This window comes from Chrysemys picta, chromosome 15 (assembly GCF_011386835.1).
Source record: "Chrysemys picta bellii isolate R12L10 chromosome 15, ASM1138683v2, whole genome shotgun sequence".
Taxonomy (NCBI): Eukaryota; Metazoa; Chordata; order Testudines; family Emydidae; genus Chrysemys; species Chrysemys picta.
Window position 1 is genome coordinate 26,167,396 of NC_088805.1, and position 20,019 is coordinate 26,187,414.

The window sequence follows — 20,019 nt, forward strand, 5'->3', positions numbered from 1 at the left end:
TAATCCACGGTTATTGTCATTTTTTTTCTTTGACCCTATTTTGATCTTAGGTAAAACAATACAATAATCAAGTTTAGTTTAGTAGTGTGTGTAATAGTGTAACCTTAGTTACATTTTTGTTGGTTTTAATTTTGTTTGCTTATTTGCTTTTAATAAAATTTTATAAAGAAAGTATACCGAGTCATATTTCTTTCAATAAACAACCGGGCCAGAACCACTAAAAATCCTAGTAGATCATCTGACCCAAAAGGAGTGTAATCAGCTCCCCACTAAATTACTCTTTGGTTCTTACTGCTGTTTTGTTACTCTGGGATTACTCATAAATGTTGGGCTGCTATCATTGGTACAGATGCATGTATTTTTAAGACAATAAGCATTGATGTATTTCTTCTGAAGGGAAAGAGACCAGTCTCCCAGCAGTTACATAAATTTTGCAAACAAAGAAAGTGATGGGATTGGTCAAGAAACATTTTCCAGGAGGGTCATCAACTTGAATGCAGTATAAAATACTGAAATGATCCCAAATGACTAGAATTATTGTTTATACTGCACCATAATTGCATAAAGCGAAAAAGAGTTCTGTGGCACCTTATAGACTATAAAGTGCCACAGGACTCTGTCGCTTTTTACAGATCCAGTCCAACACGGCTACCCCTCTGATACTTGACATAATTGCACATTGTGCTTTACAGACAAAATAATGTGTCTCTGCCCCCAAATAATTTCTCAAGTACTACTGTTCAAAATAAGGGCATTTTACTCCTTTGGGAAGGATTTGGAACCTCTTAATGATAACATTTTATGAAGGAATTAAATCAGTCTATTTAAGAAGGCAAAACAGAAGGGAATTATACAATGTTTAGAAAAGACTCTATTTGTTTTAATGGTATAGTAAACAAAGCGTACCACTCACCGCCAGATCTTTTTTTCAAACATTGCGGAAATTTTCCATCCAGAACCAAATATATTTAATGACTTTGAAAAACAGTCATTATAGATCAAGCCAGTGTATACAGAAAACAGACCCATCAACAAAATTATGTATCTCCCTTCAAAGAATGTTTTCATGATCTGTAAATATTGGAGTACAGCACTGTTAGCGAGAGCTATGTGAACTTTCATTATCTGCACATTTCCAAGAGGAGCACATGACCACATTAAAGTTATTATAAGTTATTATAAGTTAAAAATCCATATGAACAATTATTACAGGATATAAAGAAAACTAAGACAAAACCAGGGGGAAAATATCAGACAATCTGGATTGAAGACATCATTTAATAAATTAGTGCCTCTCTTTAAAGACACCCAATTTGTATCTCACCTTTCATACCTTTAATATCGCATGATAGATTTGCAAGAGTTCGGTCACTATCACTACAACAACAACAAATGTAGTCTGAAAGTCACATTTTTGCTTTAAACTAAATCTGTATATTTGAGGAACCTATATAGACTCATACATAGACTCACAGAATACAAACCTAGACCTTCTCTCTATCCTGGAGTCATTATACCACCAAATACTCTACTAAGAGCTTAGTTTATTGCTATGACCATTTTTCAGAATGCTAACGTGTTCATTTTTTGTAGTTGTCATTCATTTAATATCACCTTAAAAGGGTCTTGCAGGCCATATCAAGTCCATGCCTTACCCTGGACTAAGTTTGTCTCTGACAAGGCATGCACTCTCCATACACAAAAAAAGTGAGTCAACACTATACATGCAAATTGGCTTCATATTTTTGAGGACAATCTTTTTTTTTTAATTAATTAGATTTCAAGTTGATGATCTCTTTAAAACTATCCTGCAGCAAGTTTCATTTATGAGTAATGAAAATTTACAAAAACAATGGAAGAAATTAGCATTTAAAGTTTTCGTTCTGCCCTCAAGTCAGCCCATTGTGACTAGGTGCTCCAGCACACATTGAGCAAAAATCAATGCAACAGTGATTGCAATGCCACTAAAGACAATGAACTTTTGCACAAATATAGCAGAGCAGAATTTGACCCATAATATGATATTTAAAATTTCACAACATTCTACTATGACTGAGTGAGTTAGGGATGCAGCAGCAGTCTTTAATTCACAATTTGATTGGCTCAGCTCTTGTCATAAGAACGGCCATACTGGGTGAGACCAATGGTCCATTGAGCCAAGTATCCTCTCTTCCGACAGTGGCCAATGCCAGGTGCTTCAGAGGGAACAAACAGAAAAGGCTATCATCGAGTGATCCATCCCGTCATCCACTCCCAGCTTCTGGCAAACAGAGGCTAGAGACAGAGGATGGTGTTGCATGCCTAACCATTCTGGCTAGTAGCCATTGATGGAACTATCCTCCATGAACTTATCTAGTCCTTTTTTGAACTCTGTCATAGTTTTGGCCTTCACATAGCCCAGCAACAAATTCCACAGGTTGGCTGTGCGTTGTGTGAAGTAGTACTTCCTTTTGTTTGTTTTAAACCTGCCTGCTACTGGTTTCATTAGGTATCCCCTAGTTCTTGTGTTATGTGAAGGAGTCCATAATATTGCCTTATTCACTTTCTTCACATCAGTCAAGATTTTATAGACCTCTATCATATCTCCTCTTAGTTGTCTCTTTTCCAAGCTGAAAAGTCACAGTCTTTAATCTCGCCTCATACAGAAGCTGTTCCATACCCCTAATCTTTTTTGTTGCCCTTCTCTGTATCTTTTCCAATTCTAATATATCTTTTTTGAAATGGGGGAAACCAGATCTGGACACCCTGTTCAAGATGTGGGCCTACCATGGATTTATATAGGGGCCTTATATTTTCTGTCTCATCTATTCCTCTCCTAATGGCTCCTAACACGGTTAGCTTTTTTGACTGCCGCTGCACATTCAGCGGATGTTTTCAGAGAACTATCCACAGTGACTCCAAGATCTCATTTTTGAGTAGTAACTGCTAATTTAGTCCCCATCATTTTGTACACATAGTTGAGACTATGTTTTCCCGTGTGCATTACTTTGCATTTATCAACACTGAATTTCATCTGCCATTTTGTTGCCCAGTCACACAGTTTTGTGAGATCCCTTTGTATCTCTTCGCAGTCCGCTTTAGACTTGACTATCTTGATTAATTTTGTACTGTCTGTACATTTTGCCACCAGTTTACCCCTTTTTCCAGATCATTTATGAATAAGTTGAACAGCACTGGTCCCAGTACAGACCCCTGGGAGACACCACTATTTACCTCTCCATTCTGAAAACTGGCCATTTATTTCTACCCTGTCAATTAAAATGTGTTTATTATTTATTTATATTCCATTTAAATAATTATATTTTGAAAAGATATCATATGCCTCTAGAAGGGGATTATCACAACATGCAAACTAGGAAATCCCGAGACTAATGATCACTACTGCCATCAGTACCACTACAAATTTTTAAAAGGAAGTAAACTGTCCTCTTGTAGCTAGTTTCTGACCAAGTTTCCTTATCCATCTGGACCAGAGTGAATAGTAGCCTTAGCAACCAAAATTAGTATCTTATATGTGCGCAAAGAACAAAGTTTTCAGAACAACAATAACAGTCCTATTAAAATTATCTAAATACTGTTTTGTTTGGGATGGGGGGGATGGGGGAAGCTTACCTCATCTTGTGATCGCGTTAGTCGAGGGTGGTTTTCATAGAGTACCATCAAGAGGGCAAAGATAAACATTAGAAGACCATGTCCAAAGTCTCCAAACATAACAGCAAATAAGAAGGGGAAGGTGATGATGGTGTAGAGGGCTGGGGGGAAAAAAAAAAACAAAAAAACAGCACAACAGACTCGGGTTAATTGCAACCATATTTATTGTGATATTACAATTATCTGAATTTTGCCTAATAAAGTTATACTAAATTAATATAAAGAGGCAGTTACATTCTCTAATGTAATCCTAAAAATGGTATGATGGAGTTCTACTTTTATCATCTCACAGTCACTCCATATCAAGTTTGTTGAGTTTACATATCCAAAGATGCTCGAGCTCCCAGCCCTACACACTTAAACTGGGTTGGTTCTGGCTCATGCAGGACCACACTAATGAGGATTCTGCAATTGGAAATTAGCTAACAATTCTGATTATAATGATGCATGAGCAAGAAGAGAATCCAGCTCTTTCCCCCATTGTTGTATTGACTCTACACTGCTAACATGAGTAAAAAATAAAGATTTATTTTTATCCGTAAAGCTAATAGAATCTTATCCTCATTGTCATGTCAGAGATGGCTGCAGCAATGCATCACAGACTCTGTATAGTTATTAAAGTACTTTGGGTTCCTTCTGGATGACCAGCTCCATATTGGTGTAAGATCAATACCATAACTAAGGTTTCCCATTTTCATGATTATCTTTTCTTCCCAATTCTTCTCTCACAAAAGCAAACAAATTACCAAGACAACGGGTGGAGATACCATAATTAGCTATTGCCATCTTTCGCGGTGCTGAGAGAATACATTGGAAATCAGATCCTTCCTTGTTCCTCAGAGCACTATTTGCATTCTTGATAAAATACTGAAAATTAAAATTGGCCATTAACAATGGAATGTAGAAGTCAACATTTTCCCCTTTACTAAGGGCTTGATTCAACAAGATACTTAAGCACATGCCCTTTTACTGCTAGGAGAAATGAATAAATAATTAATGCAGTGCAAGATTTCATCAACTGTCAGTGGACAAACCTGGATTAACTTCTCTGTAGTTCCCAACTCCATAAGCATCAACAATGTTTTGGAACCCCGAAGTGAATTTATTGGTACGTATTAAAGTTGGAGGCGTTTCTGTTGTTGGTATGGTGTTCATGAATGAAGAGATTGCAGCTCCACTCTTTCTCTAGTTATAGAATGAAATGGGACAAAAAATAAATTATATTAAATCATACTGGACATGTACTTTGCTAACCCAGAAGAGATATTATTTTGATTTTGACAATGTCCACTGAAACAGAAATTGTAAGGTACTTGTCTTCATAACAGAAACTTACTTTCTTATATCTGAGGTACACTGCAGTTTGAGTAACTTTCAAATCTGCAACAATCTTCTCAAGTGCCCTAAGTCTAACATTTGCCTCTCTTTCTACTAGAAATATCCACAATGACCATTTTATACTTAAATCTTTTTACAGAAAGAAAACAAATAGTTACAGAATATGAAATTAGATAAGTAATAGATACTTATGAAACAAAGTCAAGATTTGCTATTACAAATAGTCTAATTTACTGTAACGCCAAGCTTATTCTGACAAAGCTAATTTTATCATTTTATACAAGCCAAATTAGTGCCTTCTAGGGTGATTTCATATGGCCTTGTGAGCCAACTCATTCCTTGAGCCCAATCCTGCAGTCCATACTCTCAAAAAAACTCCCACTGATACCAACAGGGGTTCTACTCAATTACAGTGTTGGAAAGAGCCCACACGGGCCCTTTAACCTCTGTAAGGAGTTACCTATGTCCAGCTCTTTTCCCTCTCAAGTAACATTGTTTTATTTCTTTCCTTATCTTTATTGTTGGCTCAAAACATTCAAAGTTTTGAATTTGTGTGCACACAACCACATAAAATGACTTACTGATCCTTCCTCGAGTGCTCGACGCAAGTTTGGCAGATCAGCTACTGGGCACCAAACCTCAGCAATTAAACATTTATTTGTGACATCAAAACTGCACTGGTTTAGTACATGATGAATGGCTTTCATCTTCTTCACTTGGATAACCCAGGTATAAATGGATTCTGATGCTTTACATAATACTTGTCGTAAATAATCCTCAGTTTTATGCAGCACCTTTGTCAAAGGAAAAATTAGTGGTAATTGAAAATGTAGATGAAAGTTTTACTACAGGAGGAGCACCAAAACTTTGCCCAACTATGGATCATATTGTTAACTTGCTAAGAGCCCCAAGGACAGACCTAACCTACATAAAGTGGAAGGAACTGCAGCTGCCTTGATTTTAATACAGAGATGCAGACCACAGAGACTATAGTTCTTACCAAATAATGTGCCATTCTTGATACAAGCAATCCATCACTTGGATCAAGATGCAGCATTGTATGGTGGAACTTGTCATCTGCACAAGTCACACTTATGTAGAAGAGGTGGCCAGTTGCAAGTCACAACGGAATTGCTGCTGAAAGTGGTAGTTAATATTATTACGGCTGCCCTTGAACTACAATAAACAGAACTGGCAAGATTAAGGTTCTTCCTCTGCAGGTAGATGTGCATGGGTGGGACATTGGTACCCAGGTGAAACTTCAGTGAAGTTAGCAGAGCTCCATACTGGCATAACGGTAAGATTGAATAAAGCAGAATACATTAGTGGAGTCCAAGTATTATTTCCTCATCCTCCTTGTGCTGAACATTCTGAAAATGAAGCCCAATTTACAGAAGCTCATGCAAGGCCTTGGAAAAGGTGTGTTTTTTCTTTTTCAAGCATGACAACATCAACTCAGTCTTTTACAGTACTATGGAAAGCTAGCTATTTTGCAAAAAAAGAGAGGAGAGAGCCTGGAGAAAGGCTTCATCACTGACCTTTTTCCTTTACTCCCTTTATTTAACACATCAAAATAAATATGTCACAATGTAATTAATTCATAAAAACAACTCATTACAAAAGAATTAAAAGATAAAGGAAGGTTTTTGAAAATGTAGGCTTAATTCTTGAAGTATATTTGTCATATTTTTAGTAAGAGTCTAGTATTTAAATAGTATTTAAAGTTTGGCAAAGCACTTCGGATATATGTAATTTATCAAATATTTATTAACCATCGAAGCACAGTACAACATTAGCTAATTTAATCTCTAACATCCTGTGATAGTACATAAGTATTAACATCTCCATTTTACAGAAAGGGAATTAGATGAAGTGGTTAAGTTTCCTGCCAAAGGACACTGCCAGTGCAAGATCATAGATAGGAATTTAGGAATCCCTGGCTCACAATCCTGTGCTCTGACAACTAGCCCATGTTTCTCCTTCTATAACCCTGTTACCATCATTGTCCTTTTTTTATAAGGTGTTTACGCAGGTCAACTCAACTCAGGTACAATATCTAGTTTTGAACCAGGTCATGATTTTCAAGTGACTTGCTCCTGGTCACATCCTACTGTCTCTAGTCCTTTGTTCTGACTGCTTTACCACACAACTACTACATATCTAAAAATCTCCAGTACCTTTTACCAACAAAAGTTTGGGCACTTGAAAAAAATAAGTACACAGCATCAAATTATAGATGTATCAACATAATTAATACTGCAACTATGGGCTAAGTGGTTATCTATGCTCCAATATCTTCAATGAAGAAGGTACTAGTTACATTTTACTCACAACATGAAGATCCTGAATGCGAACGTTTAGTCCTTCAATAACATCTCTGCGCTCCTCAGTGGTATTGGGATAGGGGTATACATGACAATGATAGCTGAAGGAAAAAAATACAGACGCCTGAATTAAACATCCAAGCACTTGAAAAAGATCTGTAAGGAGTAGATCAGCTTTTATAGGTGTGAGTCTTACCTGACCAAGAAAACTTGTGAAAAATACTGAGAGGCCATAGATAGGTGATGAATTGGGTTGCTGTACTCACCACCTTTCCCTTTCACAGATCTTGGATCATAAGAAGTTTGGTCTCAGTCCCCATGTGCACTATAACACATCACCACATAATATGGCATGATTGGCAGTCACTGCCCAGAAGAGGGCCAGGACTAGAGAAGGACACTGCAGGTAAGGGCTAAGGATTGTTGAGGTTTTGGATCACGTCTGCACAGAACTTCGACATGCCATTGTTGTTACTCCCTCCCTAATTCTCAGAATTCACTCCATTCAACTATCCAAATCACCTGAATATTTTTATTAATTTCAGACAATTCACAATCTATTTTACTGATGGTTTTAAAACAGCTCTCTGTATTTTTGATTTAATCATAGTCTAGTAGATAGTTCACCGGACTGGGAGTATGGAGATCTAAGTTCTCTTCAGAGCTCTGCCCCAGACCATGTATGATCCTGGTCAAATCACTAACCCTCTCCGTGCTTCTGTTTCCATTTTACAGATGGGGAAACTAATGTACTTATCCTCCTTTGTAAAATTCTTCGAGAACTACAAATGAAAAAGCATTAGGTAGTATTTGTTCCCCCTCTATTGTTATTTGGCCTACTTAACAAAAGCAGAGATACTGAAGCAAAGTACTGCCAGTGAATGGTTTTAAAACTAAAACAGGAAACTGCAAAATTAATCAAAAAAGACTGCTGCTTACATTTGACAAAGAAAAAAAATAAACAGGACTTATGAAAACACTAAACAGTATACAATTTGACCCATTAAAGGCCTAATTCAAATTCCACTGAAGTCAATGGAAAGACTGGCATTTGACCTCAATGAAAGGTGACTGGCCCTAAGTCCTTTAGTCAAAATTCAAATAGGAAACAATAGAAATGTTAGCATATATCCAGTTGATAAGGTCACTCTTTAGTTGCATACTTAAATTAAATACTTGAATAGAGATCTTAGATAGAAGGATTTGGACATTTCTTTGTACATTACATAACTATAAAACTTGATTACAATTGGAAAAATAACAAGCAGAAATAATGAAAATTAAATCTTCAAAAATGTCCCATGAAATCAGCATACCCAAGTAATGAAATAGTCACCATAAGCAAAACCTAAACAACATTATTCAATATTCAGTAAAAATGAAATTAGTTTTATTTCTCACCAGTCACATATCTTCTTAACCTTCTGGCCAATCTGTTCACCCCAAAAGGATATTAAAAACACGAACCATTTTCTGATTTCACCCTAAAAATAAACAAATAAATGGATGTTGTTTGTTTTAATTATGATTTATAATTCCACCACAATTTGACAATATTTGATTGCCAGTTACTCTTATTGGTTGAAAAGGCAAAATTTTACAAAATTTCTGAAGCAAAATAATGAATTTTGATAACAGGAGAAACACCATTAGCAGCATAAAATTCACATACTCTTAAAAGAGACCTGAAAAGGAAAATGTGTTGGTGCCTTTTTTTTCTTCTTTATGTTGGATTAACACACACCTTTTGAGAGGGGATAAAAGAGAAATCAATTTTTTCTACTCTTTTTCTTATTCACCTTAGAAATATCTGTAATACAAGAAAAGCTCACCCTTTAAGAACTATAGTGTTACAAATTAGATCCATAACAATATTTTCAATAGAGAAAACAGAGTACAGCAGTGTGAGGCAGTCTTAACGTAGAATCTTTTAATGTTTAAAGTTTAGAGAAAAAAATCTTTGCAGATGATCAAACATTCCTTTATTATTGTAATAGCAGATTAAAATAAAACTATATAATATTTAAAGCACTGTACGTGACTGGTTAATAAATACCTAAGTAGTCATTAATGCCATGTACCTTACTCAGGATATCCTGCCATAAAACCATCACCATTTCACAATGAGACTCCACATATGTCAAGCTGAACTACAGAAACTGCTGATTCTTACTCCTGCAGTGATAACAGGATCAGGACCAACATCTGTTTTGTTTTGTTTTAATTCCCAAAGATATTGAAAACTCATTAACATTCCCTTTTTATCTACTGCTGGACGACTAATGACCCTTCCCCTGAGAATCATCTTATCTAATTGTATGATGAGTAAACATAATGAAATGGTAGCTATGACGTTTACTCACTGTATCTGGATCTTCCAGACATTCATCCAGCTCTGCATAAGTAAGAATGGTATATCCTTTACAGACTCTCCATAGCATTTTTTCAAATGCTTCAATTTTTGCTTGGTGAACTAAACCAGATATAAATCTATATAAAAACAGACATGTTATAAGAGTAAACCAAAACTTGACAATATATTTTCTCTAAGACGACTAATTATAATAGTTTAGCATCAGAATTTTTATAGAACAAAATGTCATACCAAACAAATGCTAACCAATTTTCTTTTATTTCCACTCTACAATGTACAATACGCAAGCTTATGCCCAAATAAATTTGTTAGTCTTTAAGGTGCCACAAGGATTCCTCGTTGTTTTTACTGATACAGACTAACACGGCGACCTCTCTGAAACCAATACGCAAATAGTACATTCTACATCGGGAAGAAAAATGTAGAGTACTGGTCTGAGCACACATCTGTGAACCAGCTCAACAAATTCCCTCTGTACCCAGGTGCAAATTACTCAATTGTTCTGCACCTCATAGATTTTCCATTTGCAAAATGTGATATTACCTACTTCACAGAAGAGTGATGAGGATTTGTGTTTGTACATCACTTTGAAAATATGTATGTGTTAAGTATTAAAAATGTTATTATCTTTACAACTTTCATGTCATCATTACTAGTTCATTAAAATGCTACGTAATTACCTTGGGATAAAAAAGGCACCACACTAGATCATTGCATTCTATTATTATACGCAAAGCATTTGTATTACGCACAATGTATATCAGTTTAATGAAGATTTTTGGTAGTATTTTGGGGCCAATCCTACTGCTATTAAGTTAATGTCAAAATCTGGCCCGGTAAGTCTAAGACACAGTGGGACAGATTTTCAGCTAATATAAATTGGCATTGCTCACTTGAAGTAAATGGAGCTACACCAGCTGAGGATCTGGCCCAATATTTAGAGTAGTTTTACAACAGTGCATCAAGGCTTGATCTGCCACACTTGACCAATAAGATTTCTGTTCACGTATTTTAATGTTACCTACCCTAGCTTGGCACCCAGCCGATGCATACAAGTGTAGTCCACCAAAGGATCATTTTCTAAAGATGGGAATTCCTCATAATTGGCATGTAAACAGGATTCATACTGAGAAACAAAAGATACAGATAACTCTCAGGAAGTTCAATATTTTAGTCAATTTGATATCATAAAACCAACTAAAAATTCAATGAAAAAAAATGTCCCATATAGGATTTCAGACAAGCGAGGTTTCAGGATCTCAGGTAAACAGCCTTTTGTCAGCATTCAAAAATATTGTTGCAAAGATTCTATGACACTATTTTAACCGCAACTTGTGTATATAAAAAGTCAAGTCATTCCTTCATCCAATTTCTACTAGGCTGCAATAAAAGCATTTCAATGACTAGATTCTTAACCTGTTAATTCTTTAGCGCGGGGCTGCCTTTTCATTGTGTATGTGTACACAAAGCCTAGCACAATGGGTTCGCAATCCCTGACTGGGATCTACAGGAGCTACACAATAGAAACAATAATAAAGGACAAGACACTGCATGTTGTTGTAAAGACTGCCAAGTTATAGAATTACTAATAAACTTATAAGACAGAATTTTCCCTGAAAATACAATCTTCCCTATGGAGTATACACAGTACCTCAACGGGTCTTTTGATAAAGGTTTGTGTGATCCGCAACATGTATGTGTACTCTGTCAACTCAAGCAGGTTTTTCTTCAACTTTTCTTTGTTTTTAGTCACCTCCCTCAATTCTGTCTCGAGCTTCTGCAACTGTTCCTAAAAAATGGAAAAAGACACTGTATCACTTTCCCTCTCCATTGAAAGTTGGGCATAGTTATTTCTAATTATTTAATGCTTTTTACCAAACATGATCATTAAAAAAAAAAAAAAAAAACAATCAAGGAGAGCATCAGAGACAGTTAAGTCTTCAATCTGGTCAAATTAAACAATATATGTACCTAAAATAAGGAATGTTTGACCATTTATTCTGATAATAAAGACAGTCAACTAGCAGTCTATTTTTTACAGCTTGTTCTAGAACTGACATTTTGTCATCCCAATTAATTCATTTGAAAGTAAGAGCAAAGGAAACAGTCCAAAAATTATTTGCTACTGGTTATATATTTTAATTTAAGTAAGAGCTACAATAAATCTTGTAATCTAAATCATCTGTGAAAAATGCCTATTAGTACATTTGGCAGAAGATGATGACAAGATACTGAAATCAGAATAACTTCCAGCTCTGCTTAAATTATTTAAATCCTCAAAGAAGAAAGTGTATTTATTCTGCAACTGAAAATAAAAGACACATCCTTTATTTTCCTTCCTTTTCTCCCACATTCACTATCCAAAAGTGTCCAACCTGTTATCCAATCACCCTTTTGTTTTTATATTACATAGTCTAGGGCTCCTTTTCAAAAAAATTTATAATGTTATACTCAGATCCTGTAAATACACCCATGCATAACTTTACTCATGAATATTCCCATCAAAATCAATAGGACTGACAAAGTGAGTAACATTACAAACATACCTAAATGTTTACAGGATCGGGGCCTTCGTCACTGGAGTCAAGGCCAGCCCTAGACCAAATGGCACCATAAACGAGGAGCGTCTTCAGCTCCCCCCCCCCACCCCATTTGTTAAACTTTTGAATACCTTATTTTTTATTGCATTTTTAGACCATTTCACTACTTTGTCTCACGATTTGTATGCATGATTTATCCCGGTCATATAAGACGCTAACAACAAAAACAGTACCCCAAGCCCAACACCCAAGGCGGCCTCCTGCCCCTAAATCCAGCCCTGACGGAAGTTACACCAACAGAAAATCTGGCCAGCTATCTTTTTCTAGCCCAGGATCTCTTTTGTTTTGTTTCATCTATACAAAGTACTGAATGCTTTCAATTCCCAGATTTCTCAATGCAAACTCTGCATGTTTAGACACTTGCAGAGTCCTTAGTTAAATCCCTACTTAGCTTGCAAGGAAAGGTAAGACAATCCCATAACTTACTAGTTTTTTTCACTAAAAAGATCTAACATCTATATTCACACAATAAGAAATATTTAAAACTTTATAAGTTTGCCTCACTGATGCAAGAGATTCCCAATGTTTTAATTATTAAGCACTAAGGTTTGGATCCTTCAGTCTGCCTACTCCACTTTGCATTGTGTAGGCTTGATACACCACTGGCATCAGTACCATAAATTAGGGCTGCCTCTGTGCATCCTTAGCTTGTACCAGAGCTGGACAGCTCTTAATCAGAATTAGGTCCTAAAAGGTTTTACGGTATGAATGACTGAATTTTGAATGAGAGATTATAAAACATACCAGGGGTGGTCAAATTGCAGCTCACAAGCTGCATGCAGCTCTTTTACAGTGCAGTTCACAGAACCCCTTGCTCTCCCCTCATTCTCTGCCTACCAGACTTGGGGAGGGAGGAGCTTGGGGCTTCTGCCCTGCGGTGGGATGGCAGGGCTTCAGCCCCATGGGGCGCACCTGTGGGGGCTTGGGGCTTCAGCCCCAGCAGGCATCTCCTGTAGGGCTGACGCCTCGAGCCCCAGCAGGCTTGCCCCACTCTTAAACTTCTGAAGATTTTAGTATGTGGCTTGAAAGGCCAGTAAGTTTGGCCACCCCTGACATTCAACTCATCTCTGCATTTTACAAACAATTGTTTCTACCGAGATACTGTAAATAGAAATCAATTCAACCGCATCTAAACAAATCAGCTGCTTGCTCAACTTTCACATTCACAACTGCCACTGACCTCCATATGCTAAAGGACTGCAATATTGGGTACATTCCCAAAGTGACCTACAAGACTAAAAGATTACAGTCACACTAGTTAACAATTTGTTTGGGAATCCTGACAAGTCAGGTAAACCAGCATACTCAGTATGTCAAAACAAGAGATGCCAACAAGCTCTGAGTTAAAAAGACAAAGAATTAAGAGTTAACTTTAGCTCTGCCACAGAAAAGCCCACATCAATACCACATCTGCACGCCAGTCTCTAGCATATCACTGGCTGAAAGAGAAAAAGCTACAGAGGGGAAAGCTTGAGCGCGAAGTAAAGACATTTTTTTTTCTAAGTTATGCCAACCTGATAGCAGCATTAAGCACAGAACGGTTAGGTTAAAAACATAAAGGTCAAAGACCAAAAGGCACTGAGCACCTGCAGCATGCAGTTTAGTAAAGGAGAACAGCAAATTTTCAGGATTTGTTCCAAAATGAAGGAAAACAAAATTCAGTTCCAAGATCCAATCCTACCCTTTCATTTCTGTAAAATTCTTTAAAGAGTTACCTGGATTTCTAACATGTGTTTAAGATGAGGGGCAGCCGGAGCAGTATCTCCTTCAGGAAGAGGAATATCAGCTTTCTTAATTTCTTGAACTAGAAATCCTGGAGTAAGAACAGAAACAGAATTGGAAAAAGAATTGTATTATGCAATGTTTTTCAAAACATATTGCCTAGATAACTTACTTAGGGGTCCAAACATGCCTGAACACCCCCTGAAAGCTACAGAGTACCCTGTCAGCAGTCATTGAGAGCTCTAAGGATATTGCAAAATCAGGCTCTACAGATCTTATCTTTTTCTGATTCTGATATAGTCTGTCAAGCTAGTGAGTACTGAGGACCTTTAAAAGGGATACAAGGTGATGGAGTTATTGGGGGGGGAGGGGGAAGGTCATTTAACATACAAGGCATAATTTTCTTTTAAGTATTTGTGGAATTAAATATCTTCAGCCATTAAGTCTTTGCAGAAAAATGTCAGTCACAAGGACCTTGAGAAACTTTTAACATTTCATGATACCTCCTCAGGAGACTCCCTTCCCCTAATCATGCCTTCTGCAAAAACTGATGTCCTGCTCACTGATCCATGTGTGCAGAAAAGATTCTTCAAAGTAGGTGGCAAGGGTAGCCTTGACAATAAATGCAACACATGCAGAGCAACGGAAGAGTTGAGACAGCTACTAAGCGTACGAAAAGAATGTGGGTTTTACATGACCTAAACAAACAGCTCATAAGAGGTTAGCAAAAACATTTCCATAAAGAGAATTTATGATATTTTTCCAACAACAAATGGAAGCAAGTTGAAACTCCATTTTAAAAAAAATCTAGTTACCACTAATCTACTAGCACATGAACGTAATTATGGGCACAGAAGGCTATTTTTCAGGAGTGCTTGAAAGTTCAATAGCTGAAGGCCACCTTGTGCACTAATCTACTTAATTCCTAAGGAATTCATTCTAGAGAGAAAGTTCCATTTTCTTAACCAGAATTTTAAACAGAATTTATGTTGAAACAGTTGCAGTAATTTATCAGCAATAGGGTTTAGCAAGTCTTCTACCACCCTATGTTTTTTATTAAAAATATTTACTGGGCACTTAAATAATGTTTTACAAAGGTAAACAGACATCACTAAACTCATTTTACAGCTGGAGAACTGGAGGCACAGGGAGGTTAAGTGACTTGCCCAAGGAAACACAAAGTGTCAATACCAAAATAAGGCCTGGACAACACCTAAAAATTCGATTGGCCTAGCTGTGTCACTCAGGCCAGTAAAAAATTTTACACCCTGAGCAACATACACAGGTTGACCTAACCCCCAGTGTAGATGCAGCTAGGTCGACAGAAGAACTCTTCTGTTGATCTCCCAGAGAGGTGGATTAACTACACCAATGGAAAAAAACCCTTCTGCCAACGTAGGAAGCATCTACTATGATACTACAATGGCACAGCTGCAGCACAGTAGTTGTCGTCATAGCAACTGTAGCATAGACCCAGTCTAAGAAACATCTATTTGTTTTCACTCTCAGTACAGTGACCTATTCGCTGAACCATTCTGATTCCCAAACTTCTAACCATCATAGACTCTACAGAATATATAAAAGAAAGTCTCAGATTTCAAAGTGCTCAAATTCTGTTGTGATCAGCATAATAAAAGAACACAGATAAATAAGATCTCCAATGTAGTAGTACTCTGATTACGTAAACTTTAATTAAGTAAAGACATAGTTTAAGAGATTAGTTTGAGAAATTAAAATATTAAAACAAAGCTTACCAAGTATCCTTTCCATTTCTTCACACTTCTTCACTTCAACCACAAATTTTCTTTGAAATACACTTACACTGGGGTTGAGCTGAGGGTGAAGGAGGAAAAATACTCATTAAATATTTATCACAGCTGTAATTCCTCCAAACACAACTGGTTCATCGACTTTAGAACCCCAATCTTACAAACACTTGTGCTCAACAATTTTACAAACGTGAACAATCCAAATGAACTCAACGAAACTAATAACGTGTAAGAGTTTGCAGGATCAGGGCCCATGAATGCCAACCAGCACTGTTTCATTTGAAGTCTGTTGCTATGATACTAAAACTGGGTAGTCTGGAATTAGAACCACAAAAGGTAACTCCTCCCAGCAGATGCTCCTCTTCATTTAGGAAGATGTAAAGGGATTTCAAACAACAAAATTCAATTAAAACAGAACAATCAAAACCTTCTGCCTCTTTTTCAGCAGACTGTAAAAATAATTACATCCAATTGAGAAACCATGCCAATTTTTTATTTTTTTAATTTAGTGCCTTTATGACTCCAAATTAAAGAGAGAGATTTAGGATTCAATCCTACACCCACTGCAGTGAATGGGAGTTTTGTCACTGAACTTCAGAGGAAACTGAAAGTGAATTCAAGTACAAAAATTTCATTTTACTAAAAGCTACTCTCCCAATGTCATAAATTGTATGTGTAGTGTTCATGAATGTGTATTCAACTTTAGGGTTGGAATTATCATCATGGTTTTTGTATTATCAGCTTGAAAATATGTATGTATAGTATTTTCCACTGTTTTCCTTTTCTCTGCAGCACTAAAAATTAAGGGCCTGACAATAATACCCTTAATCATGCGAGTGGTCCTTTTAGGATTAATCCCATTGACTTCAAATGGTACTACTCACAAAAACAAGAGTTGTAGAATCAGACCCTAAAACGGTGTTTGGATGACAGGACATAAGTTGTCTTTAAACACAGTTTTAGTGTTAATTATTATTATAAATAATTTTCTTCCCATCTACCATCTTTACTTTCCAGTTTCCCTTCAGAAGTTACTTCTAATTAAAAAATCTGAAAGGAAGTTGGAAAAAAATTCTGAAGTTTCAGTCATTAAGCAAAGATCACCCAGATAATCACAACGAATCAGACAGACAAAAAACAAAATTTAGCTATTGACCACCTCTATTTCACATTAGGCAGGGACTTGGTTTCACCTGCTAAGGAAATTCTGTGAATACCTCCAGAAACAGGTATGCTTTAAAACTGGCAGAAAAAGAGAGTCAGCAATATTGATGTGACCAGAAAATGAACTCTGCATCTTTTTAAACAGTTTAGATGCTTCCACTGGCCTACCACTTGGATGTGCATTCATAATAATTGAGACCATATACTCCAAGACTGAAGTCAAAGGGGTTCCACATGGATGTGAGGGTTCACCCACCTAGATCTGATTATAAAATCAAGGCCTAAATAACCTCCAGGCCAGGGTTAGGAAAGAATCTCCTCTGGATGTGTTGACACACTTTGGAAGGTTTGAGGCATTGCTTTGCTGACCTTTCCTTAGAATTAAATGGGTGTTTCCCATACAGTCCCTTTAAAGCAACTGTGGGATGAGGAGCGGCATTGGTGGCCCTCACCAATCTAGGTAGTTTTGCCATATGCACAAATTTTCCCTCCAGTGGCAGGGAAATTGAGTGAGTTATTTAATCAGTTTTCTCCATCTCTAATTTATGATCTGCCTCAGGAGATTATGGAGCTACTACAGATAGTTAAAGAGGAAACTTATCTGCCAGTGTGTGTTGAAATTTCAGAGATTAGTTACACCATAAGTGGATCTTTGAGTTGCCACCCAACCCAGCATCTCTGGGACTATTTCAATTTTCCAAGCATTATCCCACCTCTTGGAAGCCTATTAGGGTATGTCTACACTTACATTTTATAGCATTCTAACTTGCTGGCTCACGGGTGTGAAAAAATCACTCCTCTGAGCACAGCAAGTCTGAGCACTTTAAAGCGCTAGTGTAGACAGGCTCGGAGCTAATCCCTCATGGAGGTGGATTACCAGGAGCGCTAGGAGAGAGCTCGCGCATGACCACACTTGCACTTCAAAGCGCTGCCGCAGGAGTGTTCCCACAGCAATGTTTTGAAGTTTCCATTGTAGACATACCCTATGAAATTGGGGGGAATGGGGGCAGGAGTCAGAAGGCGAGTCACAGGGGAGGGGAGGGGAGGGGATGGGGCAGGAGGAAATTGGGGGGGAATGGGGGCAGGAGTCAGAAGGCGAGTCTCAGGGGAGGGGACGGGGCAGGAGGAAATTGGGGGCAGGAGTCAGAAGGCGAGTCGCGAGGGACGGGACGGGGCAGGAGCAATTGGGGGGGGGAATGGGGGCAGGAGTCAGAAGGCGAGTCGCGGGGGAGGGACGGGGCAGGAGGAAATTGGGGCAGGAGTCAGAAGGCGAGTCTCAGGGAGGGGACGGGGCAGGAGGAAATTGGGGGCAGGAGTCAGAAGGCGAGTCGCGGGGGACGGGGCAGGAGGAAATTGGGGGGGAATGGGGGCAGGAGTCAGAAGGCGAGTCGCGGGGAAGGGGACGGGGCAGGAGGAAATTGGGGGGGGAATGGGGGCAGGAGTCAGAAGGCGAGTCGCGGGGGAGGGGACGGGGCAGGAGGAAATGGGGGGGGAATGGGGGCAGGAGTCAGAAGGCGAGTCGCGGGGAAGGGGACGGGGCAGGAGGAAATGGGGGGGGGAATGGGGGCAGGAGTCAGAAGGCGAGTCGCGGGGGAGGGGACGGGGCAGGAGGAAATGGGGGGGGAATGGGGGCAGGAGTCAGAAGGCGAGTCGCGGGGGAGGGGACGGGGCAGGAGGAAATTGGGGGGAGGGAATGGGGGCAGGAGTCAGAAGGCGAGTCGCGGGGGACGGGGCAGGAGGAAATTGGGGGGAGGGAATGGGGGCAGGAGTCTGAAGACGAGTCGCGGGGGAGGGGACGGGGCAGGGGGGAATGGGGGGGGAATGGGGGCAGGAGTCAGAAGGCGAGTCGCGGGGGAGGGGACGGGGCAGGAGGAAATGGGGGGGGAATGGGGGCAGGAGTCAGAAGGCGAGTCGCGGGGAAGGGGACGGGGCAGGAGGAAATGGGGGGGGAATGGGGGCAGGAGTCAGAAGGCGAGTCGCGGGGGAGGGGACGGGGCAGGAGGAAATGGGGGGGGAATGGGGGCAGGAGTCAGAAGGCGAGTCGCGGGGGAGGGGACGGGGCAGGAGGAAATTGGGGGGAGGGAATGGGGGCAGGAGTCAGAAGGCGAGTCGCGGGGGACGGGGCAGGAGGAAATTGGGGGGGGGGAATGGAGTCAGAAGACGAGTCGCGGGGGAGGGGACGGGGCAGGGGGGAATGGGGGCAGGAGTCAGAAGGCGAGTCGCGGGGGAGGGGACGGGGCAGGAGGAGGAGGAATCTGGGAGAGAAGGGGACAGGAAGCGGGGGGTGTCTCGGGCGGAGAAGATGGGCAGGAGGGAATAGGAAATCCCCCCACACCCATACTCACGTCTCTGAACTCGGCCAGGCCCCTCTCGCCCAGCTCGCTGAGGCACTCATAGGCCGAGCCCGCCTGCAGGAAGAGCTGGGCCAGGCACATACTCTCGCTGCGGAACAGGGAGCCCATGATGAGCCCTGGGCCGGAGAGGGGGGGAGGCTGCGGCCACCCGGCACCCACACGCCAAACGGGCTGAAGAGGATCACCGGGCCCTGTAGCGCGACCGCCTCCCGCGGGCTTTGGCGGGCTCCCCCATCCCCGGGGCCATGGAGAGAGCTCAGCTCCTGCGTCCGCGAGCAGCAACTCCAGCCGCTTCCGGTGTCTAACCCTTCTCAGCAGGCCGGGGGAGCGCGGGCCGAGCGGCGGCGAGCCCTGCGCTCCTCCGCCCCGCCCCCGGGCCGAGCGGCAGAGCGCGCGGGGAAAAGGGCCAGGGCGGAGGCTCCTCTCAGAGCAGCCGCCAGCCGGGCCGGGGCCGGGGCCGGGGCTCGCTCGGCGCTCTGGCTGGGGAGCGAGGTGAAAGGAGAATTCACTACCCGAGGCGGGATGAAGCGTTCCAACGAGTTCCCCGGACCGCCTGCTGTCTACACCACGGAGATCAGCCAGCTCACCCCCCTTCTCCTCCCAGGGGTTGATGTCCCTTAGCTCCAGCCTGATGAAAACTACTGAGCCTTGGCTCCTTTCAGGATTTACAGCCACACACCTGAGCCGGGTCAGTTATCTCGTAAAACCCCAACGCTTTTGGCA

The 20,019-nt window shown here is 40.2% G+C and overlaps 1 protein-coding gene across 1 annotated transcript in view; it reads right to left on the reverse strand.

Annotated features, from left to right (window-relative positions):
* Positions 1 to 20,019, reverse strand: part of LOC101944206 (uncharacterized) — a 49,751-nt gene that overhangs the window by 10,343 nt on the left and 19,389 nt on the right. The window contains exons 20-31 of the mRNA XM_065568532.1: positions 19,288 to 19,975; positions 15,764 to 15,842; positions 14,003 to 14,100; positions 11,339 to 11,476; positions 10,713 to 10,813; positions 9,677 to 9,803; positions 8,715 to 8,797; positions 7,321 to 7,414; positions 5,571 to 5,783; positions 4,686 to 4,836; positions 3,613 to 3,752; positions 914 to 1,071 (exon numbers count right to left, since the gene is read on the reverse strand). Of these exons, the coding sequence (XP_065424604.1) occupies positions 914 to 1,071; positions 3,613 to 3,752; positions 4,686 to 4,836; positions 5,571 to 5,783; positions 7,321 to 7,414; positions 8,715 to 8,797; positions 9,677 to 9,803; positions 10,713 to 10,813; positions 11,339 to 11,476; positions 14,003 to 14,100; positions 15,764 to 15,842; positions 19,288 to 19,975 (2,070 nt within the window). The remainder of the gene's footprint in view (positions 1 to 913; positions 1,072 to 3,612; positions 3,753 to 4,685; positions 4,837 to 5,570; positions 5,784 to 7,320; positions 7,415 to 8,714; positions 8,798 to 9,676; positions 9,804 to 10,712; positions 10,814 to 11,338; positions 11,477 to 14,002; positions 14,101 to 15,763; positions 15,843 to 19,287; positions 19,976 to 20,019) is intronic.